The 25,184-nt window shown below is 41.7% G+C and overlaps 1 protein-coding gene across 5 annotated transcripts in view; it reads left to right on the top strand.

Annotated features, from left to right (window-relative positions):
• Positions 1–25,184, top strand: part of SYT14 (synaptotagmin 14) — a 114,355-nt gene that overhangs the window by 66,896 nt on the left and 22,275 nt on the right. For all 5 annotated transcript variants that reach the window (XM_048484038.1, XM_048484220.1, XM_048484129.1 and 2 more), the window contains 2 exons: positions 13,334–13,602; positions 22,269–22,718. In XM_048484038.1, coding sequence (XP_048339995.1) covers positions 13,334–13,602; positions 22,269–22,718 — 719 coding nt within the window. The remainder of the gene's footprint in view (positions 1–13,333; positions 13,603–22,268; positions 22,719–25,184) is intronic.

Here is a 25,184-nt window from a genome sequence, read left to right on the forward strand (position 1 = left end):
TTTATTTTGTATTGTAAAAATTGTAGGATTTGCATAGCTGTAGAAAGGGCTGTTGTGAGTTTAGAATAGATACAGATGTAAGTGATGTGTCAAGGAAGCTTTTTATAACAGGAAACTGGAAATTTTGGGGCAGACAGCATGGTTGAAATGAATGGTGAAGCATAAAAGGGGAGTACAACGTGAGAGAAAGGAATGGTAGAAACAGCAGGATAGAGTGAAGGGAAAAGAATTTCTCATTCATCTGCACACCCCAGTATATATTGATATTTAATTATACATTAGTTACTTGTAGTTTCGGCTGAATACCAGCAAATCAAAATATATGGCAAAAAATTAAATGAAGCCATAAGACTAGGATTTAAATCCAAAGAAATAGGACAAAAAGTGGTTGTTTATGCAGCCATGGACACATCATGAAAAGCTGCTATGCCTTCTGGAAGACTGTCAAGAGGATGCAGCCAAAAATAAAAATGGGCGATTTTCCTTTCTCCCTTGCCTTACCATGTACAGATGGAAGTACTTTCAGCTCATGCATGGGACACATTGGCTATTTATACATGCAGATAGAATCCATATTATTCATGTATTGGAAGGGCAGACAAAAACCAACCAGGTCAGGGGATGTCAGTGAGGAGGTGAGATTGGTTCTGTCAAAGGCAAATCTATTGGATCCAATCCAATCCAATCTTCCTTAGTGTGAATACCTAACCTAAGTAAGAGGTAATCTGTATAGGGCTCAGCCAAGCCATTTCCCCCATCTCAATTTTCAGTGAGCACTCATATGTGCTTATCCAGGTAGTGCACCAAGGATTTACAGGGGAAAAATTACAGGAATTACATATCTGATCTAACTTTCTGTCTTGTGCGTGTACAGCACAGCATTAAGAAGAAAGACTGGATGGGCATGGGAGGCAGGTGCTGATCTCCTATTCCCCATAAGACAACATGAAAGAAAAACAGGTCACTAAGGATTCATGAGGGGACAATCTGTGTCACTCATCAGAGGGATTATTTTCTATATACTATTATGATTGTTGTTTAAAAATTTCATGCTTTTAAATGTGATGTCCAATTAATGGGCTATGTGCTTGTTACCATACTGCCCTGGCATTGGGGGGGGTGTGTGCTTATTCACAGGTATCCCTGCCCGAATGCCAGCCTAAAGGATGATGATAGCGTTGCAGAGATGGGGAGCCCATTCTCCGACAATAGCCAGGAACTATAAGGAACTTCCAGGCATTTTTTTCCTATTCTCATGCTCTCAGCTTGCTTGCCATAGCAACACATTTTTAGCTGCACAGTCAAGGAAGAATGTGTCCTCAACATGATACAGTAGCCCTGCTGAATGGATACTCATTTCCAGCCACAAGAGGATCCCTGATGACATTGCCTCCCTTGATTGTCTTAATCAGATATTCCCTTTGGTAACTAACTTCTCCTGACCACCTTAAAATGCACTCTATTGTTTCTCAAACAATCCATCTGGACACCTCCTGGACATCATCCTAGCACTCCTTAAAGGTTGTCCTGACACCCCCCCCCCCCCGAGGTGGTTCTTCACCCTATAAATATCCTACTCTGCAAAAGGCCAATTGTCCAGTGCCATTGACACCTTTCCGTCTTTGTCACTGTGCCCAATGCATTGCCCCTGGATCTAGAAGTTGGCTGTTTGTTCTGAACCCTGGATCTTCTTTACATTGTAATCAGGTCGTATATATCCCATATCCCCTTCTATTCCAAACCTATTTTCCAACCTATTTATTAGGAACTCTCCGTGTGTGTTTACTGATTTGAATCAAGTGCTTGTGAACCTCTTATCCCTACAATAAAAATGGTCACATTTGCATTATATTCCTCTGTGGATTTTCTTCCAAGAGCTGATCTTTGTATACACTGGTATTACAGATTCCCTGCCCAGCCTCTTGCAATATTAATAAGCAGTCTGCTCTCAGCTAATTTTCCCCACATTATTGAGAGACTGTCTCCATCCTGGGTAACATTCTGACCATAGAAAAGTTTTGTTTGTGCTTCAGGAAGAATTAAAGCTTTTGAGGCAAGATCTATTGTTGCTCCACTTGCATATTTTTTTGCTATCTAAATGGTCCTAACCTACCATGATGCGTTCTGTACAGAGGAAATGAAAACTGTGTTTTGTTTGTAGCTCTATAAGAAAACCATGGGATGTTTTAATAGGGATCTTTCCAGATAAGTCATTTAGCTTGAATGGATCAGTAGCAAACATTTTGTAGTTGTAGCTGTCAGTTTTGTTAGTATTTCACTATTTATTTGCTACCTTCAAATGGCTTGTTTAACAAGCTGTATAAAGCAGTACTTTCAAACTAGGTATTTCAGTCTTGTTTTTCATGTCCACAAAAATGTTTTGTGTATTAGGTTGGATCCTGTGATCCATTAGTTAAAAGTGTTGCCAGCAGATGTGTATCAGAGGGAAATGGCACCTGGAGACAAATGGTTTCCAGGCGCCCACCTCCACTGTGTCTGGGCTCTGCCCCCAAGCCGTACCTCCCCTCCCCCGGGCTCCCGGAGCCCGACAGCCGGCAGCCTGGCTTCTGCCCTGCCCTGCCCTGCCCTGCCCTGCCCTGCCCTGCCCTGCCCTGCCCTGCCCTGCCCTCCATCATCCACATGGGCAGGGCCAAAGATGCCCAAGGATGCCTTCCCCTGCCCCTGACAGCCCAGCTTTTGCCCTCCCCTTCAGGGAGAGCAGAAGAGCCTGCCATCCTCCATCCTCTAAGAGGTGCTTTTATAAACACTGAGGCCCACCCCCAAGCCTCGTCCCCAGTCTCAGTGCTTATAAAAGCACCTCTCAGAGGAAGGAGGATGGCAGTTTCTTCTGCTCTCTCTGGAGGGGAGAGAAGAAACTGGGCTCCCGGGGGGGGGGGGGCGGGGGACGGCATCCCTTGGCGTCTTTGGCCCGGCTCTGCCATAGCAGCAGCAGTGGCATGAAGTGTGTGTGTGGGAAGGAGAGGGGGAGAATTCCCTTTTTCAGCAACATGTGGTCCAAGGAATTGCTTTGCCTCTTTCATTTGGGAGAGATTATTTTTGGAAGGAGGCTACAATATCGATATAACTGCAAACCTAGGTATATTAATATAACTGCAATTTAAAGGGCTTTAACAAAGCAGCTACTGGGTGTGATGGGATATGTGCCTTCAAGAAGGAGCTGATGGGTGGATAAAAGAACCAGGAGAAGCAGAGGGCCGGGAGAGTTCTCGGCAGAAAAATTGTGTGGCAGGAGCAAGTGACTTGTTGCATGTAAACAGAAATACAAGGAGACCCCACTACAAGCCCACTATGCAGGGAAAAGTCCCGAGGTAAAGTGTTTCGTGTGTAATGGGACATGGAGAAGTAGAACCTCAAATGTCAGTCTACAGCTGGTCTTTTTATTCCCTACATTTTTGCCCTTTATTAAAAGTGGCAGAAAAGGGGTTGCCACTTTGGTGGTTTTGTTGAGGGGGGACTTTTCTAATTTTGGCAGGCTAATTTTGGAAATTCAATTGAAGGGATGCCCTGATTGATCTGGTGGTTGAGCTTCATTTTCAACATTTGTTAAGTAAGCTAAAATGTTTGCTGATGTATCACCACCACCAGTCATCCTGTAATTCCCAATTTTTAGGAGGATCATGAGGAGTCTTAAGCCCCTGGGTTGGTTTTCAAAGTTTCTCATGGGAGCCATGACATATAATTTTATTTAGTTTTATTTCTTCAAGGTTTTTGGTTTGGTCAAAATGTCAAGTCTCCCCTACTGATCTCTCACAGCTCTTGGCTTATGGTATTTCAGGACTAGGAGGCCTGAATGGAGAAATGATGAGCAGAAAGGCTGCTGAAGTCTATGTCTTTTCTCTTAAAAGTGAATCAATATTAATAGCATTGCAGGGGAAGTGGATTTCAGATTTTCACAATTTCTACGCTCAGTTGCCCCAATTCAGGGGAAGCATATGTTCCCTTGTATGTTTCTCCCAAAAGAGCAAATATCAGCCCAGGTTGGGGGATTGAAATCATGAAATGTGAATGGAGCAGAGGCGTGAATGGAGCAGAGGCGTAGCTAGGGAAAATGGAGCCCAGTGCAAAATCTGTTTTGCTGCCCCCAAGTTTGTGTTTTTTGGTAATTTTTAGTGTTTTTTCAGTTTTAGGCCTGCAGGGGATGCAGTTTTTAGGCTAGCAGCATCAAAATTTCAGGGTATCTTTAGGAGACTCTCCTTATGATACCATCCAGGTTTGGTGATGTTTGGTTCAGGGGGTCCACAGTTATGGACTCTCAAAGGTGTGGCCCCCATCTCCTATTAGCTCCCATTGGAAACAATGGGGGATGGGGCACCCCTTTTGGGAGTCCATAACTTTGGACTCCCTGAACCAAACCTCACCTAACTTGGTTGGTATCATCAGGAGAGTCCCCCAGAAACTCCCTGAAATTTTGGTGCTGCTAGCCTAAACACTGTGCCCCCTGCAGGCCTAAAACTGAAAAATATTAAAAATTACAAAAAACACAAACTTGGGGGGGCAGCAAAACAGATTTTGCACTGGGCTCCATTTTCCCTAGCTACGCATTCACAAAGCTTTCATGATTTCAATCCCCCAACCTGGGCTGATATTTGCTCTTTTGGGAGAAACATACAAGGGAACATATGTAACTGCATGTATCTCTGTATTGTTATAGCCAATGGCTCAAACAATAAATACTTGACTTGACTACAAAAAACCTGAAATTTTTGCTGCCCCCCAGGGCTGCGCCTGGTGCAACACACACACCCCGGCCCCCTTGTAGCTCTGCCTCTGGAATGGAAAGATAAACATCCTGCATCATGTCATGACCTCACTGTCTAATCTTCCCCCATGGCTGCTATTTAAACTTTTAAAAAATCTGTTTACATATCAGCTATTCAGAGGCGTATCTAGGCAAACTGGAGCCTGGGGATAAAACCTGAGTTTGGCACCCCCCCTGTATGGGTGGCCACCCTCCCCCACCATGACCAAACAATGATTTTTTTCACCAGCTCACAAAACACCTCCCACCCCCAGCAAAACATACATGGTTCTCTCCCCACCAATTCTCTTTCCTAATTTTGTCCTCACACCAACCCTATGAGGTAGGTTGTTAGCCTGAGAAACAGCTCCAAGCCAGTGCAAGTGGGTATTAAGCATGTAAATCTCTCACAAATCACCCCCAGCAAATCATTTACCAAACAAATTTCAGCATCACCTCTCACAAAACACCTCCAGTGGAATCCACCCACAAACAGCATCACTTTCAATGTTTAAACTGGGGGCCTCACATTCTCCCTTTAAGTCCATGCCAAAGGATGTGGATTTAAAAGGAGAATCTAGGAATATGCGGAGGGTGCCTGCTGTCAGGAATGCAATTGTTAAGCTAGAAGCACCAAACCTTCAGGGTATCTTTAGGAGTCTCTCCTAATGATACCACCCAGGTTTCATGAAGTTTGGTTCAGGGGGTCCAAAGTTATGGACCCTCAAAGGTGTAGCCCCCATCTCCTATTAGCTCCCATTGGAAACAATGGGGGATGGGGCACCCCTTTTGGGAGTCCATAACTTTGGACCCCTGAACCAAACCTCACCTAATTTGGGTGGTATCTTCAGGAGGGTCTCCTGAAAAATCCCTGAAATTTTGGTGCTGCTAGTCTAAAAACTGTGCCCCCCTGCGCCCCCCTGCAGGGGGTGCCCAGGAACATAGGGTACCCCATGTCCCCTAGGTAAATATGCCACCGGCTATGAAGGCATGGCCTTCAATTGAATGCTGTGCCCTCCCTTCCTTCCTTCCTTCCTTCCTTCCTTCCTTCCTTCCTTCCTTCCTTCCTTCCTTCCTTCCTTCCTTCCTTCCTTCCTTCCTTCCTTCCTTCCTTCCTTCCTTCCTTCCTTCCTTCCTCCCTCCCTCCCTCCCTCCCTCCCTCCCTCCCTCCCTCCCTTCCTTCCTTCCTTCCTTCCTTCCTTCCTTCCTTCCTTCCTTCCTTCCTTCCTTCCTTCCTTCCTTCCTTCCTTCCTTCCTTCCTTCCTTCCTTCCTTCCTTCCTTCCTTCCTTCCTTCCCCTCTTCCGCTTCTACCATACAGCTGATAACTTGTTATGACACATATTTTAATAAGTCCGGGTGCTGGAGTTCCTAGGTTCTCAATGAGTCTGCCTTATTAATTGAATTTTAGTTTGTATAATTAGACTACAGAAGAATGAATGGAAAGATTTGTAAGTGCTACTCCATTTGTTTTGCAACCCTATTGGAAGGTTGGCATAAATTGGAAGGTTGGCATACTGGAAACCTATTGGAAGGTTGGCACACTGATTCTTTTTGGCTATCCTGCTACCACTGCTTTGAATTCTGCTTCCTTGAAATGTAAACATTCTTCATTTGGTTATCTCCAGGAAAGTAGGGTCAAGACTCATGGATGGGAGGGAAATAGGTATCCATAGTTAGTAAATATGTAAGAACATAAGAACAAGCCAGCTGGATCAGACCAGAGTCCATCTAGTCCAGCTCTCTGCTACTCGCAGTGGCCCACCAGATGCCTTTGGGAGCTCACGTGCAGGATGTGAAAGCAATGGCCTTCGGTGGCTGTTGCTCCTGAGCACCTGTTCTGTTAAGGCATTTGCAATCTCAGATCAAGGAGGATCAAGATTGGTAGCCATAAATCGACTTCTCCTCCATAAATCTGTCCAAGCCCTTTTTAAAGCTATCCAGGTTAGTGGCCATCACCACCTCCTGTGGCAGAATATTCCAAACACCAATCACACGTTGTGTGAAGAAGTGTTTCCTTTTATTAGTCCTAATTCTTCCCCCCAGCATTTTCAATGAATGCCCCCTGGTTCTAGTATTGTGAGAAAGAGAGAAAAATTTCTCTCTGTCAACATTTTCTACCACATGCATAATTTTATAGACTTCAATCATATCCCCCCTCAGACGTCTCCTCTCCAAACTAAAGAGTCCTAAACGCTGCAGCCTCTCTTCATAAAGAAGATGCTCCAGTCCCTCAATCATCCTTGTTGCCCTTCTCTGCACTTTTTCTATCTCTGCACTTTTTTTATCTCATGTACCAGCATAATCTACCTTAGAATTCATAGAACTGGGTTTGATTCCCCACTCCTCCACATGAAATCTTCTGGTTGACTGTGAGCCAGTCACAGTTCTCCTCAGCCCACTCAGAGGCAGGCAGTGACAAACCTCCTCTAAATGTCTCATGCCTAGAAAACCCTATGGGGTCTCCATAAGTCAGATGTGCCTTGATGGCAAAGTCACACACACACACCCCTTAGAATTCTTCACAAGTAGGAAAATTAGTGGCAGCCTATGTAAAGGGCAAGAGGTTTGGATTTGTGTTTTATAGGATAAGAAGATTAAATTGTTCCAATGTGTTTTGAACAACAAGAAAAATCAGGGGAAGAAAAATATGTGCCACAACTTATGCTAGAATAAATTTTGTTAGATTTCAAGGTGTCCCATTCAGCTCCAGAGTCCCTGAGAGGGATATGGCAAAAACTGCATAGAATGCCTATTCACTGACTCTTCTCATACTTCATCTTCCTATCTGACATTGCAAAATATAAGTGCAATTACAGTCTTAGGAGTCTATCATATATGTATCTATTATATATGATCCATGGATTTGATTTAGAATATGAAATAAGATTCGTGGGAGGAGTGATTTCAGAAATTATGCCATCAAATGGAAGCATAAAACCTGGGCAGCTAAGAATGCATTTAAGAACAAGAATAATCACATTAACTTTATTGTATAAGTTTCAAAATCTGTTGGGATTTCCCACCACACCAGTATGCTTCATGGACCAGTTTAATTGAAAGTCAAATAATTTGTCATCAACATATCACCGTGTGGCATATATTTTAATTACTTCACTATCATTTTCCATGCAGAATGCTCATAATTTTTCAATAGGGTGTTTCTTGTAAGATCTTCTAGACCAGGGGTAGGGAACCTGCGGCTCTCCAGATGTTCAGGAACTACAATTCCCATCAGCCCCTACCAGCATGGCCAATTGGCCATGCTGACAGAGGCTGATGGGAATTGTAGTTCCTGAACATCTGGAGAGCCGCAGGTTCCCTACCCCTGTTCTAGACTCATGTAAGAACCAATGATCATTTTCTAAATAAATTAATTAAATTGGGCCCAAGGACAGTTAGGACAAGTCTTTCTACAAACCTGAGAAAAGCCCTAGAAAAATCTGAGATCTTAAAAAAGTTGCTTTTTTAAAAAAACAACCCCCAAAATGGTAGAAGTCCTTATAACTTTTAAAAAAGAATGCTCTCAGTGGCCATTGCTATGCAACCACAATAGTATTGCCAACTTCAACTTGATTTCTGTCAGGATAAGGTGGAGGAAGGGCCAGGACCTTCTCCAGTGTTGTTTTTGCCTTCGTGGGAGAAATCATGGGAGCCAGGCCTGGTAGCAACTACTGGGTGACTTGCTTCCATGCAACTTGCATGACTCACTCAGGTATGGCTGCTTGATATTACTCAAAGGCAGCCATTCTATGATATTGAGTTTGGTGTAATCTTTACAGTTTCAAACTAGGATCTGGAATACCTAGATTCAACTGTTTTGGCTTTTGAGGGGGAGTCATCAGGGCCAAGTCTGGCAGCAGCCACTGGGTAACTTGTTACCATTCTGCTTTCGTGACTTACCCAAGCCTGATGCCTTGCTACTGTTTAACATCAGACATCCCAGACGAGGATATGGAAGACCGAGTTTCAAATTACCAGTTTGTTATGGAAGCTCACCAGCCACACGTTCTCAGCTGAACAATTTTACAGAGCTGTTGTGAAGATAAAATACAGAATAGTATAACAATGTAAGCTGCTTTAAGTCACCATTGGGGAGAAAAGTGGGGTATAAATGAAGCAGATAAATTAAAATATAGTTGTAGCTGATGGCAGATAAAAGGTAGCTTTTTTGGTAGATAGGAGTTGAAGATATGGGGCCTGCCAGGAGGAGGGAAATAGTTTGGAGAAAGGAGCCCAGGGGAAAACAAGGTGATCCCCACAAGTCCTTCAAGGTTTACCACTATGCAAGTGGGCCCAGCCCAGCTGGCACCGAGCAACTCAGTTCAGACCAGCAACTGTTCAGATGGGCTGCACTTTTATTTTCTTTTTGGACAATGCAGATAATTAATTTGAATAAATATATGTTCATTTAGATGTTTAAATATGTGGTCATTTGATGGCTTGAATTTCTGTGAGAAAGCCAAACTTTGGGATTGGAATTATTTATTTATTTGTTCAATTTATAGGCTACGCTTCCCCATTGGATGAACTCAGGGCTGCTCACAGTAATCAAATTTACAACATTAAAATCAACAATATCAATATAAATATCTAAATATTTTGCCTCCTCATTTAGCATTGTAAACAGTCAACCAGAGAGAAGAAATGAATTAGTAGAGAAGTATAACAGAGGGGAAGGGAGGAGAAGGGAGGCCAGCTAAATTGGATACCATTGCAGCCCTCACCTGAAGGCCTTGCAGAACACTTCTGTCTTACAGTATCAAGATTACACAGAAGTGAAGCAGGGGTGTTACATGCAATTTTGTGGCAGGGAGGGATTCAAAATAGAACTCAGTGGCTGCTGCTGGGGGTTTTTGATAGAAAAAGAGAGTCCATGATTTTACTGGCAATGTGAGTTGATGAACAGCAGCCTGTAGGAGAAGTTTGGATTTATATACCAGTTTTCTCTCTTGTAAGGAGTCTCAAAGTGGCTTACAAACTCCTTCCTCTTTCCTCACCCTACAACAGATGCCTTGTGAGGTAGGTGTGGCTGAGAAAGTTCTGAGACAACTGTGGCTGGCCCAAGATCATCCAGCAAACTTCATTTGTAGGAGTGGGGAAATAAACTGAGTTCAAATAAGTGTCTGCCGCTCACATGGAGGGGTAGGAAATCAAACCCAGCTCTCCAGATTAGAGTCCACAGCTCCTAACAACTACATATTGACTGACTAGCCCAGTTTCACCAAAGCTTGGAAGGGTTGGCTGTGATTAGTACTTAGATAAGAGACCACCAAGGAGGACTAGGGTTGCTATACAGAGAAAGTCATACTACTTTTTCTCATCTCTTGGCTTGAAAATCCCATGATCCTGGGGATCATGTAAATCAGATGCACTGTAAATCAGATGCAACTTGATGGCATATAATCACACTATTATTATTACGTCAATGATGGAGGCAGTGGATGATTAGAAGGGTACAATGCAGGTGCATGGCTGCTGAATAGTCCAAAGCACCCTCCACTGAGATGCTTCTTACCTTCTCTCACCAAGATTTATACTGTTGTCTGCTGTCAGTATTCATGGCTACCTAAGGGCAGAACATGTGCACAGATCTCAGCCCCGCTAATTTTATGAGTGTATATTATGGCACACGCCCAAGATCTGCATTTCTCTTCTCCCGTTTTACTGCCCAGTGAGCATGCATGTGGCATATCGACTTAAAAAATGATTACCAAATGAATGGTTATAAAATGATAATATTTTATTTCATTGCCTAATTTTCAGGAAGCATGAATTTGAAAAGACAGAGAATGGCTGTGTATGTGATCAAATTCAGGACTCAAAATTATCTGCCCTCCCCAGTTTATTAACTAGTACTATAGATTTATTTTCTCACCACAAAGCTATGTTTTCTGTTCAGTATATATAGTTTTTATTTTGATAGGCAGGTGATCCAAGCAAAGATGTCTGTGTTCCTGGGTGCTGAGACAACTCACTTCCATTGTAAAATAACCCTGTTTATGTACAGTCATGTAATCTTTCTGGGGTTTTTAAAAGAGCCCCAGGTCTGCATTAAATATTTATTATTTATATTCTATACTCTCCTTGTGGTGTAGGGTTATTTGTGAAATGAACTTTTCTCAGCACAAAAAAAAATTAAAACACAAAAATTCCATTTGCACTCACTGGAATAGCATAGCAGAAACCTCTGCGGGTATTTAATCATTCAGAATAAAGGAGTTTCTTTAATTTTTAAACATGTATTTCATTTTATGTTTTATTTAAATTGTTTTAACATTTGCCTAGAAAGCCCTGAAGGATTAAAACTTTTGAAACTTAGGTTAGATTAAAAATAAACATGAAGAATACTGCATGGAATGGCAGGAAGGAGGCATTACCACTGAGAATGGAAAGTCCTCATAATTGCCAACCATTACATGCAAAAAATGATCAAGTTGTATCATAACTATAAGGATAGAACCAACTTCAATAATTGGTAATAATATACATTCTTTCAATACTATGAATATTTAACGAAGTACAAAGGTCATCCAAACTAACTTTGCAAAATTGTGGTATGGTAGCTCTTCTCTTTAACTAGGGACGTGGATTCACAGCATTGAGGCGGCAGTTTCCAGATGTTAATGAAGCAGAAACTGTAGATGGGGTTGGCAAAACTGCATGTAGAGTTAGAATAGTGGCTATGATGAAGACCTGTGGGAAACTGCAGGGTGCTCAAAGTAACTGTGTTGGCAATGCTGTATTTTTGGGTGGAACAAACAGAGACAACTAGGGACCAAACTAAAGTAGGGGCAATAGAAAAGGTGAACATGGCACAAGAGAAAATCAAATGGAGATTGCTGCTTAAATAACAATAGTGGTAGTTAATATTAAGGATATTTTCCCACTTTGGCCTATCTTCAAGCTGATAAAAATCTATTTACTTGCATTAATAGTTCCTCTGCCAGTCTTACAAATGTATGCCTCACTTTGGTATAATACTCATGTTTGGTGTATTAGGAAAGTTTAATGAACCCAAACATTTTTTTCTTTTAAACTCCTAGAACAAACTATATTAGTCTGTGATGTCTTTAGACTGTTTTCTTTATTGTTGCCTTGCAGTTGTAATACAACACACTGATATTATGGGATGCTAGGCACTCTGGCTTTGCTTTTGTAATTACCCCTCCCCTGTGTAACTTTGCATGTATATATATTGGCCAAGTGAGCATAACACTTCATGCAGCTGCTCAAGTGAGTTTTGGCTCATGAAAATTTACACGACCCTAAACAGGTTAATCTTTAAGGTGCCACAGCATTTTTGTTTTAGCTCTTTGCTGATAAGAACCCTCATTTATTTCTGCTTTGCTCTTTGTATAGCTGTGTTTGGGATTTAATATATATTGTTTCATGGCAAATGCACATAATTTTTAAAAATTCATTTCAGCACACAATTCTACCTGAGAGTTTTTTCATTTGTATTTTTCATTTGTGAAACTTGTTAGTTGATTATGAAGTTTCATTCAGTAATTGGTTAATTTGCATATATTTGCATATGAATAAAATACTGGTTTTGATGCAGAAAGCAGGGTTTATTTTTTAGATTATGTATGTATGTGTCACAACTGGTGCATTTTTGAAGAGGCATTCCCTTCTGGCCGAGAAAAGGGAGAATGCCTCTGCTAAAATCGTACTCGCAGTTTTTGTTAAGTTCTGCTATTTTTAAAGTGTTGCTTGAATATTGGGAGAAGGCAATTTTATAGTCAATAAAAATATTTTTAACCATTTGCTGCCCATTTATCATTTGTTCACTCCTAACTTTTTCTGAACACCACACACACTTTTATATGTATATGTAATCATATACACATTCACATTAACAGACACTTATGCATATGCAAACAATACTGTAACTGTATTGTTAAAGGCTTTCACAACTAGAATCAAGTGACTGTTGTGGGTTTTCTGGGTTGTATGTAAACTGATCCTGGATGTAAACACAACCTGGAAAACTCACAACAATCAGTGTTGTAATTATCTATTAAATGTTTTAATTGCCATATTGCCATGTAAAAAAAGATTCATTTAAGGGATTTTTTTAAAAAAACTTAACTGCTGGGGAAATGGGTCAATCTGAATCTAGATGAGTATGCAAGTCAAGGCAGCAAACAAAGAAAGTCAGGCAAGCAATCATATCTCAAGTACAGTTGGAATGCCTAGAAAATGAGCCTAAAACACAAGCTACTAGTAACCATCCTGCATGTTCAAGGCTGAATCATACCAGGAGCTGAATAGTTGGCAGGGAAAAGGTAAGCCTTGGGTCTGGATTGCGCTGGATGACTTTGGAGGATCAGGGTAAATGGAAGAGAGAAGAAAAAAAGCATTTGGATTCAGCAGAAATGTAGTGATAACAATAGGAGGATATTATATTGGAGAGAGTATGCACAAGATCCTACTTTACATTGCAAAAACTTTGGATCGGCGTTCACAGGTCTAAATTTCATCAGATTATGTAGTTAATTTCAATTTAAGAAATAATCAACTATTTTATGAGCCATCCAGACAACTTACAGAGTGCTGTCATTTATTCACAGCTAACTGCATTCAGAGAATGAGACAAACACCTCCTCTTGATGAACTTCAGCCTCCACCATACCAAGACGACAGTGGCTCACCACACCTTTCATGTACTCCCTCTGAAGTTGGGGACAGCAAATGTGAATTTTCTCAGTGCACCAACAGTCCAAGATGTTCATATAAGTGCCCAAGTGAAGGAAGTACTGGCCATGAAATAGAAAGCTTCCATAACAAAGGATATGAAGAAGATGTGCCTAGTGATAGTACTGCTGTACTCAGCCCAGAGGTAAATAAAAGAATGTTTCAGTTGTACTGAAAATGTGCGGGATATAATGAAAGGGGTCCTCAAAAGCTATTAGTGTATGAGCACTTTTGGAATTTTAAAGATGGGTAGTGAGTACCACCACAAAATGGCTGCTATAGAAAGTAATCATAAAACAGCTGTTACGAGGTGCTGGCACTATTACAGATTTGGAGGTTTGCAGGCAGCTGTCCTCCTGTAATTGCAGTAGATGTTTTTGAATGGTTGCTGCCTGCTGATGCAAAGGTGATACCTCTGTGTGTTTCTGAAGCATGTTATGCTCCAGTGCCCCAGTAGTCCTGTCCCCTGCTGCAGAGCTGGATCTACATATTTTTTGAAAGGGGACAAAGTACATACATTTTTTCTTTATACTCATATATAATCAATATATTTAATCAACATTTATTATTTTAAATAATTCTTTTAAATAATAGAACAAATTGTATTGACTTTTATGAATTGTTAATGAATAATTATACTCTTCTCTTGTTCATTTATTATCTGTGAATAATTACACTTTTGACTCTTGAGTCCTACAGCACTACAATGTATTCCAGCATTAACTTTCACAAATCAGAGCTCACTTCACTAAATACTCTTACTAAAGCATATGCTGATGTTTGTTGTGTTAATCATTAGAGTGCACTGGATGATGCCAGCTGCATTTTGCTAATACTAACATGGTTATGCATCCAAAGTTAAGAGTTTAGGAGGAAGGGCTCAGACTTTTAGCCAGAAGGAATAGGATGCAGCCACCTTGCTGACCTTAAGCGTGCTTGGGAGATCTGACTGGGAGATCACCTTAGAGCCCCTTAGATATACCATCATGAGATCGATGATTGAGAAAAAAGGTGGCAGAATATTAATTCAATATACATAAAAGCACCATATTGAACGAGCTACATTACAAGTACACTAAATGTATCCCCACACATACTAAAATGCATACCACTAGATTTCTGCCATCTCCTCCATGTCAAACCCCCATTTCAATCCCTCAGCGCCTCCCATCCCTTCACACAGACTCCAGCCATCTCTCAGGTACTTTCATGGAAGTAGCTCACACCCATCCCTTGGATGGCCAGTGCAGGAAAGTCTTGAAAGCCCCAGATAGGCAGATGGATGAGGACCCAGATCACCCAATGGGCCGCCCCTTCCCCTGGCCCAGTGACATCAACCTCCCATGGCAGCCATGCTGTGTGACAGGCAAAGGGGAGGTTGACTCAAGTGAGGCTATCTCCAGTGGGAACCAACACAACTTCTCCTTTTGGCTCTGCCTCCATCAAGCATGGATCACAGTGCACCAGCGCAGCCTCAGTCAGCTCCACGAAGAACACCTCATGATGCTCCTAGAATGAGAGAGAGGCAATGTTTTCCCATTTCTTCCTGGGCAATGTATCTTTCCTGCCTCCTCTGCAGTATGGTTTGACTACAGCCCTTTTCCCCAAGTACCTACTGAGAATTGGAGTTCAGTAAGCATATTTCTCATGTCCCTCGCTTAGCTACAATGGCCAAACTTGGCATGAGCACAGGGCAGCTGGTCTCTCCCTGCTTCCCTTGAAGGCTGGTATCAGCTGAGCAGACTGTGGCATGCATCAAACTCAGTTGGTCAGAGGCTGATTTATACGGAATCAGGCCCTCAGGTGCAGTGCATGCAGCAGCCAGGCAGATAGTTGCAGCATCTGATTTGGCAGCTCCCCCCCCACACACACACACACCCGCCTAGCACCCAGGGCAGCTGCCCCCCCCATCCCCTAGATTTTGCTATTGAGCTGCAGCAAAATTGAAGAGGGAGATGGTGTTGTGTAACATTGGGATGCCACTTCTGGGTCTTTATTCAGAAGTGACATCACTACTTTAAGTTATGTGCTCTCCCCCCCATGCCCTGCTTCTAAGTTCTCCAACCTCTCTAAGCAAAGCCAGAATTTGTCTTTTTTGCTTCATGAAAGAGTAGCTTTGTCAAAGAGACAAGTGCTTAAAGTCACCACCTGGGAGATCACTGTGTAGAGTCTATTTTGGCCATAAATTGCCTCCTACGAGAGTCACAAGAGGGACTGGGTTCAGCTTAAAGAGACTCTTGTGTGGCTCAGTACGTGTGGAAGAAAGCAGGTGAGGAGCATATTAAAGTAACAGAAGCCCTGGAGTTTGGGAGATTGGCTGTAGGCAAAAAGGGATGCTTCTGTGCATAGCAGAGCCTCTAAGCTGCCAGTCTTCAGAATATATGTTCTAACTCCAAAACTCTGTCAGAAAACAAAATTCTAATACATATGTAAAATGATCTGGCTCTATATAATGCTCTCTGTGGTGCTTCATTTTGGAGATTAGACCCTCTTCACTATCCTCTTTTCTCCTTCACTAGCGTGTACAATTTATAAAAAGGAAGCTTTACAATTAGTTCTATAGAAATGGTTACATGGCCTCATTTATACTGAAGTTCTGATGTTTCTTACAGAAGCCTTTGACTGGAATCCTTAACATTTGTAAAAAAGATAAATACATTTTATTTTTGTATGAATGATACAGGTGGTTTTGTTACACTTGCATGACTCATTCTTCCTCACAATTCATAATGTACTTGGTGGATATAAATATGCAGCATACAAGCACTCTTGTTGTATATCAAACACAGTGAATTTGCTTATAGTGTGGAACATATTACTTTGATTGGTCACCTGAATTAATCTTTAGATAGAAAATATTGCAAATTGTTGCATTTGTGTGTGTGAAGGGGGTATAATCCATGAGAAAAGAACCAAAAAAGGAATTTAATACTAGGCTGACTTGATGATCAATGCAGGAATATTATGTCAGAATTTTTCACCTGTGCACTGTGCATTGACTCAAAACTGATTGTAGTGTGAATTAAGTCCATTCAGATGTTCAAAGAAGTTGCCATTTTCTTTACTGGCTGTGACAAAATGAGATCACCACACTATATTAGATACATGTGAGAGGTTTTTAATGGATGGGTAGTGAGCTCTGATACTTGGAAATTGTAATTGATGTTTTATTGGTTAAAAAAGATCTGGTACATAATTGGTGGGGTTTGTAGTTCTGCCTCCAGTGAGAAGAGACTCCGTTTAGAACCTGGGGGGAACAAAGCAAGAGTTTGTAGCTAAGTGAGGGGAGGCTAAAAAGAAGGGAATTGTATTGTCTATGAAGTTTGAAAAGAAAAGGTCTTTACCATTAAAATATAATTTCAGATTCAGACTAATACTGCCAAGGGTATAAGGATATCGGTTTCTGGAATACAATTTTCTTGTCTCTTTTTTATGGAAGCCCCCAAATGCCCCCTAAACTCCCATTACTAGGGAAGGTGAAAACTTTAATCTGGATCCAATCCATAACCAAAAAAACCAAAACAGGTACAATTAATAATTGAGCATTTGTCCTGAGATCTGTTACAATTAATGTAGATGGTTGAGTAAATCGAGTGAAGCAATTAACTTCTGAATCAATTCACCTGCTCATGCTTCTAAAAACATTTGAAGTGTATAACAAGGGCCTTTTTTGGTTATGGTTTTCATGGGTATTGTGTACCAGCACATTTTGGGTGGACTCTCCAAAAGATTCAGTGGAAAATAGCGCAACTTTAAATGCATTCTCAAAAAGTACTAGGTATGAGTTAGGATATTTTATGTTTTTGTTCTTCATAGTACATTGTTTTGTTTTAAACAAACTAGTTTAGTGTTCCTTATAGTCTCATGCTGTTAGCCATTTACTGGGATTAGGGAATGACATTATTTGCTCTTAAAGGAAGCCTTCATTAAATCTTTGGTAAAGGTGATCATAATATTCAGAGGTGCACTTTAAAGACGAAAACTGAGCGTCAGCCGCAGAAAAGGGGCGAAGTAACTGGGTAGGGTAGGGAGTCAGTCTCCTTGGACCTGCTACTTAGGCAAAACTGGCCCAATTATCATCTTACTAGCCCTGTTTTGTTCTCTTAAACACAACCTGGACATATGAAAATGCCCAGGTGAACCCTTCTCCTAATGTGATATGAGAAGCAAAAATTCACATACATAAGAACATAAGAACATAAGAACAAGCCAGCTGGATCAGACCAAAGTCCATCTAGTCCAGCTCTCTGCTACTCGCAGTGGCCCACCAGGTGCCTTTGGGAGCTCACATGCAGGATGTAGAATCTGGCCAATGTGGCCTTCTGCGGCTGTTGCTCCGATCACCCTGGTCTGTTAAGGCATTTGCAATCTCAGATCAAAAAGGGAATTATCCAAAGATTGGTAGCCATAAATCCGACTTCTCACTCCATAGAAATCTTGTCCAAGCCCCTTTTAAATGCTGTATCGGAAGGTTAGGTGGCCATCACCACCTCCTGTGGCGAGCATATTCCAAACACCCAATCACACGTTAACGATGAAGAGAGTGTTTCCTTTTATTAGTCCTAATTCTTCCCCAGTGAAATTTTCAATGAATGCCCCCCTGGTTTCTGAGTATTTGTGAGAACGTGAGAAAAATGTCTCTGTTGCAACATTTTCTACCCCATGCATAATTTTGTAGACTTCAATCAATCCCTTATCCCCCCCTCAGCCACCTCCTCTCCCAGAGCTAAAGGAAGAGTCCCAAGCGCTGCAGCCTCTCCTCATAGGGAAAGGTGCTCCAGTCCCTCAATCATCCCCTTGTTGCCCTTCTCTGCGCACTTTTCTATCTCCCTCAATATCCTTTTTTTTGAGATCGTGACCAGAACTGGACACGAGGTACTCCCAAGTGCAGTGCAGCGCTTCACTGCTTTATATAAGGGGCATGATAATCTTTACAGTTTAGTAATCGAGATTCCTTTTTCTAATGATCCCCAGCATAGGAGTTTACCTTTTTTATAGCTTCTACCATGCATTGGAGTTGACATTCCCATGGAACTATCAACTTCAAGACAGCCTAAATCCCTTTCCTGGTCTGTTGACTGAAGTGGCACTGACCCCTGTAAGCGTGTATGTGAAGTTTGAATTTTTTTGCCCCTACTTATTGCATCTTTTACGATTTGCTACATTGAACTACATTTTGCCATTTCTGGGCCCCCCCTCACCCTAATTTATCAAGGTCCGGCTTAGACTCTTACGCAATCGCTTTGTACGGTTCTCACCACCCTACATAATTTGGTATCATCTGCAGAACTTGGCCACCACGCTACCCACCCTACTTCCAGGTCATTTATGAATAGGTTAAAAGAGCACTGGTCCCAAAGCCGGGATCAACCTTGGGGACTTCCTCCCGATTATCCGGCATCTCCATTGTGAGAACTTCTCCCATTTGGTACACCCACTCTTTTGTTTCCTGTTTTACCTCCAACCAGTTTTAATCCATGGGAGGACTTCCCCTCTTATTCCTTCTTCATTTGCTGAGGTTTTTCTCAACCAGTCTCTGGTGAGGAACTTTGTCAAAAAACCTTTTAGATCCAAGTGAACAATGTCCACGGTTCACCCCTGTCCACATGCCTGTTTTACACCCTCAAAGAACTCTAGTAAGTTTGGCAAGACAGATTTGTTGCCTCTGCAAAAGCCATGCTGGACTTCTTTCTCAGCAGGTCTTGCTTTTCTTACATGTTTTGGTAATTTTATCTTTAATGATAGATTCTACTAATCTCCTACTCAGGAACAGATGTCAAAACTGACTGGCCCTGTAATTCCCCGCCCCCCCCCCCCCTAGATCCTTTCTTAAAAGATTAGTTGTGACATTGGCCATCTTCAGTCTTCAGGGATGGAGCCTGATTTCAGGGATGAAGTTGCATATTAAAATTAGAAGATCAGCAATTTCATGCTTGAGCTCTTTAAGAACTCTTGGGTAGATACAATCTAGACACAGGGGATTTGGTAACATTTAGTTTATCAATGGCTGCCAGAACTTCTTCCTTTGTCTACCACTATCCTTTGCTAGTTCCTCAGATTCGCCTCCTAAGAGCTTGGTTCAGGTGCAGGAATGTTCTTCACCTCCTCTTGGGTGAAGACAGATGCAAAAGATTCATTCAGCTTCTCCTGCAATCTCCTGCCATCTTTTAGCACACCCTTTGTTCCTTTGTCATCTAACTTGGGCCTGCCGCTTCCTTGCTGGCTTCCCTGCTTTGATGTACTTGAAGAACTGTTTGTTGCTGGTCTTGATGTTCAAGGCCATGCGTTCCCTCATAACTCCTTTTTGCCTCCCTTACAGCTAACTTTGCTTCTCTTTTACTTACTGTTTTGTGTTTCCCTCTCCTTATTCTTCATATCAGCCAAACTGGACTTCCATTTTTTCTAAAGAGACATTTCTTTTTTTCTGATAATTTCCTCAACCTCTCTTGTTAACCATGGTGGTGGCTTTCTTTTTGGACTAGGTGCCTTTTTTCTTAAACCTGTGGAACACGTTTCCAGCTGAGCTTTTATTACTGTGTTTTTAAATAAGCCTCCAAGCATCCTGGACAGTTTTGACTCTCTTAGTTTTCCCTTTCAGCTTCTGCATACTATCCCCTCATCTTTGAAATTTCCCTTTCTGAAGGCTGAATGCCAACTACCTCTATTAGTTTGCCACTTGTTCTAAAGTGTTGAGATACTGAATCTGGACAACATTGTGGTGGCTGTTCCCTATCGGCTCAAACAACACTGACTTCCCTGCATAGTAATTGGTGGTCCCTGGGTCCCACATAGAGAATTATTGTAGGGATCTAGGATCACTTCTCTCCCTGGTTGGTTCCACAACCATCTGCTCTAAACCACAGCTCTGTTTAACATATCCAGGAATGCTCTCTCTTTACTGCATGACCTGAACATGCATTTTTTTTCTCCAGTTTATATGGGGATAGTTAAAAGATCAACCCATTACCACTACATTTTTGTTTTGTTGGCCTCTACTAATTTCTTTTCCATCCTCAGAATCCCTCTTTGTGCACTTTGGTCAGGAGGCGATAATATATTCCCACAATATTAAACTGTCCTTCACCCCTGGTATTGATATCCACAGTGATTCTGGCAGAGAACCAAGCTCCCCTTGCCATTTCGTCTATTTTTATGTGATACTATGCTCTCTTGCTGATGTAAAGGGACAGCTCCACCCCAATGCGCCCTGTCCTATCCTTCCTACTCAGAAGCCTGTAGCCTGGTATAACAGCATCCCACTGGTTCTCCTCATTCCACCATTGTCTCTGTAATGCCCACTATATCAAAGTCCTCCTTCAAAACTCTGTACTCTAGCTCCCCATTTTAGGTCGAATGCTTCTACTATTAGCATAGAGACATCTGTATACTGTCTCTGTCCTTAACCTGGGATTGTATGTGCTTTACCCTCAAGTCTTTTGTAGACACTATCCCTTGTCACATGCACATTGCTATGTTCCTCGCTTGTATGTGGTTGATTTAGAAACCTCCCTCTCTGTCTGCATCCCCACATAGATACTGTATTCGAAGACGAAGTCACCTCAGCTCCTGTGACTTTCCCCAGTGATCAGTTTAAAAGCTGTTCTGCCACCTTTTTTTTTAATGTTGGCCAGCAGCCTGGATTTCCTCTTTGGTTAAGATGAAGCCCGTCCCGTTTGTACAGGCCTGCCTTGTCCCAAAGGTTCCCCAGTTCACAACAAATCTGAAACCCTCTGCCTTACACCACCCCTTCTCATCCCGCATTTGAGACCCTGTATCTCCGGCTTGCCTGGCTAAGCCCTGCTGGCGATGGAGCGGGTAGCATTTCTGAGAATGCTACCTTGGAGGTCCTGGACTTCAACCTTTTTTTCCTAGCAGCCTAAATTTAGCTTCCAGAACCTCCCGGCTACATTTCCCAATGTCGTTGGTGCCAATGTGGACCACAACTGCTGACTCCATCCCAGCACTGTCTAAAAGCCTATCCTGAGCTGAAGCGTGACATCCGCAACCTTCGCACCAGGCAGGCAAGTCACCATGCGGTCATCACACCTCTCACAAACCCAACTCTCTACATTTCTAATGATCGAATCACCCACTACAAGGAGCCCCCCACCTCCCCGAGGGGTATCCTCAGTGCGAGAGGATAGCTGATCAAAATACACCTGTACATTCATGTTGGCTTAGTGCATGGGTGTCATTGCCATATAGGTCTGTGTATACTTGTTTTGAATAGTATATTAGAAGCTATACAATCACGCTGCAAAATCTGAAATGATTGGTCATATATGTGTTCAGCTAATACTGTGGATTCCTAAACAGAGTTAGACTCTTCAAAGTCAATTGAAGTCATGGTGTAACTTGGAACAGTATTACTCTGTTTAGGATTGCTTTCTTGATTCTGCAACTCCTCCCTCCCCCCATCCCCCACATTATCTTGCAACTTCAACCTTTTACAAAAACTACTTTAGCTCAGAGATTTAGGATCATGTCGCTCTGAACCTTTCATCCCTGTCTAATTCTCTCTTTTCTGATTAGCCTTTTTGGCAAGCTTCATATGCATTTTTCTTCACATGGCTGGTTGACAGCATATTGTCCTCCCTTAAATAGCTGATTATCTTCCACTGCATATTTGGTTATCTTGTGGGTGAAATGAACAAACACATGTGTTCATCCAGGCTAGCATTTCAAAGATGATTTTAATATAAAATACAAAGGTTTATGATTGCATGTTTTTACCAATACATATCCATACAATTGTAGATATGTAAATTAGAGCATGTATATTTAACTGCCTCTCTTTCCTGTTTCATTTAGGAGGTTTCAGCTCGAGGATCATCATCACAGCTCCCTAAATCTTTTGATCCTGAACCAGAAGCTAAATATGGCACACTGGATGTGACTTTTGACTATGACTCTCAGGAACAGAAGCTTCTGGTAACAGTGACAGCTGCCACAGACATTCCTACTTATAACAGGACAAGTGGAAGTTCATGGCAAGTACACCTGGTTCTTCTTCCTATCAAGAAACAGAGAGCAAAAACCAACATCCAGCGGGGTCCATGTCCTGTCTTCACAGAGACATTTAAATTTAATCATATTGAATCTGAGATGATTGGGAATTATGCAGTACGCTTTAGACTGTACAGTGTACGCCGCATGAAAAGAGAGAGGATTCTAGGAGAAAAAATATTTTATTTAACCAAATTAAATCTTCAAGGGAAGATGTCAGTACCAGTGATCCTGGAGCCAGCATACAGTATTTCTGTGAGTATAAGTGTGCAATGACATAAAATTATTTTAAATTGAACACTTAACTTATAGCTTTAGTAATTAAAACTGTGTGATGGGTTAGGATACCTTTTTGGTTGCTTCAGTGTTAGATTTCAGAGTCAAGTTGCCTTTCAATTTATCAGTTTGCTTCCTTCTTGTCATGGTCTGAGCCCGTAAGTGACAAAACACTGATTCAGATGCTGGTTGGAGACTCCTGGAGTTTGATAGAATTGGTTTTGGAATTGCCAGGTAACATTCCAAAACTGAGACCAAGAACCCTCTGAGCTAAAACCCCCTAAAATATCACCCTACAGCCTAGATTCCTTTGAGAAGTCTCTGCCCTTGCTCAAGGGCCTCATAGTTCCCAGCAGATCTTTCTGGAGTTACCACAGTCTTGGTGTGCAAGGCTCTAGGAAAGGAACTGTAAGGTTTTCTGTTGATTAGAGAAGGAGTAGAACCTAGGATAGCAAGGTGCATGGTTGGTAGGGATATGAGAAATCCCTTGGACTTAGGAACCACTTGGGATATGCCGTCTGCTTCCTGTGAAGTAACTGGTGCCTTGTTGAAGGTTGCACAGCTGGAATCAACTGGCTGTTGTGGGTTTTCCAGATTGTGTGGCTATGCTCTGGTAGTTTTAGCATCTAATGTTTTGCCCACATCTGTGGCTGGTATCTTCAGAGGCTTGTCATGGCAGGATGTATTTAAAGGACTGACAGTTAGAACACATTTGGCTGCAATACTGTTGCAATGCTCTTTCTCCAGAAAAAAAAAATGTCATGAAATAAGAAACCATGAAATATAGGGTAATAGGTAGGGACTGGCAGGAGTAATTTTATAAGAAACTTACGAATTGCACCTTTTGTGCTTGTCATCATTGCGTTTCTCATCCTATGATGCTGTACATCAGTGGTTCACCACCTGTAGGTCAGGGACCCCATTAGAGATATGGTACACTAACCACTGTCATTTTCATCTTTTTTTGTCATTATGGATTTCTTCAATCAATAGAAACTAATAGTACAACTACTACCATGTGGGGGACCTGCAATTTTTTTTGATGTTAAAAAATGGTGGACAGATGGCAGGCCACCATCCTTTTTGAGTGGCTGTCGGCTCCAAGGGTAGATACTTACGATCTGATAATAGGACTGCGTAGCCTATTTGGATACCATGGCCTATTACGCATGGCAAGATTCCCACAACTTCAAAGAGATTTGGCCGGAGAGTCTTTGTTTGTTCGGCATTATTACCCACCACCCTGTTTTGCAGCGGGGCAGGCATTACCCATCAGCTGGCTTTTTGCTTGCATGGTGTGTGTGTGTGATGTTTTATGGATTCTCTATCGCACATGTGTGGTTTAATGTTTAATATAATATTTATTTTGTCTTTAATCTTATCAATATCAATCGATTGGTAAGATTAAAGATAAAAATTAAAGATTATATTAAAATTGATTTATCAATCTATCAATATATCAAAGGTTATATTAAAACTTATATTCAAGACCATCCATCTCCCAGTGTGCTATGAACCCAAGCAACGGACTTTTCTGTTGTGGTCTGGAATCACTGATTTCTTGTGTATAAAACTACAATACTGGAGACATCCCAGTTTGTTGATCAAATGCAGGGACAAATCGGGAGTTTGGACTGATGGACTAGTCTTATTATTTTTACATTTTTTAGTATTAATATTGATATATCAATATATCAATGTGGTTATTTAATTTTTTAAAATCTAAAGATCTAAAGATATGGAGGAGTGGGGAAGCCACAGGCAATAGAAATGATGCAGCAGGCCAAGAAACGGAAAGAAATGGGGAAGACAGAGAAGGTGAAAATGAAAAATTCTGACGCCATCAACAAAATAGGTTTTAACTTTGTGAGGGTGAAATGTATGTTGGTAGTTGGTTAATGTTTTTAATGTATTTATTGATGTAAACCACCCTGAGCCCCTAGGGGGAGGGCGGTATATAAATTGAATGAATAAATAAAATAAAATAAATAAAGTAGTTGGCAACAGGGAAAAGAGCGAGGGGGAAGCATGCAAAGCAGCACGAGGTAGTGGTGGGAGGTAAGACTAGGTGGCCTGGAAAGCAAAATTAAAATTGTACTATAAGTGGATTTGCTTGCCACAGAGAGAGTTGAAAGTGAAAGCGGGGCTAGAAGACAAGAAATCTTTGAGTCGATCAGTAAACAGAATGAGTTGCTGTAGAGGTCTTTTAGAAGTGAAAATCTGTGATTTGTCTTTTCTTTTTGGTATAGTGCTGTAATGGAGGGAACTGAGAAGGCTGCTATCTTCTCATTGACAGAACATGACCTCTGCCATTGTTTGTAGCAGACAGGTTGAGATACTGAAGGAAAGAAGAGGCCCATGTATTCAGTGGTACTTCCTGCTAGGAAAGAGTGCATGAGATTGCAGCTTTAGTGCTTTATAGGGAAGTCAGGCTCCAGGTTAGAC

Source organism: Sphaerodactylus townsendi, linkage group LG01, assembly GCF_021028975.2.
Source record: "Sphaerodactylus townsendi isolate TG3544 linkage group LG01, MPM_Stown_v2.3, whole genome shotgun sequence".
Classification (NCBI taxonomy): domain Eukaryota; kingdom Metazoa; phylum Chordata; class Lepidosauria; order Squamata; family Sphaerodactylidae; genus Sphaerodactylus; species Sphaerodactylus townsendi.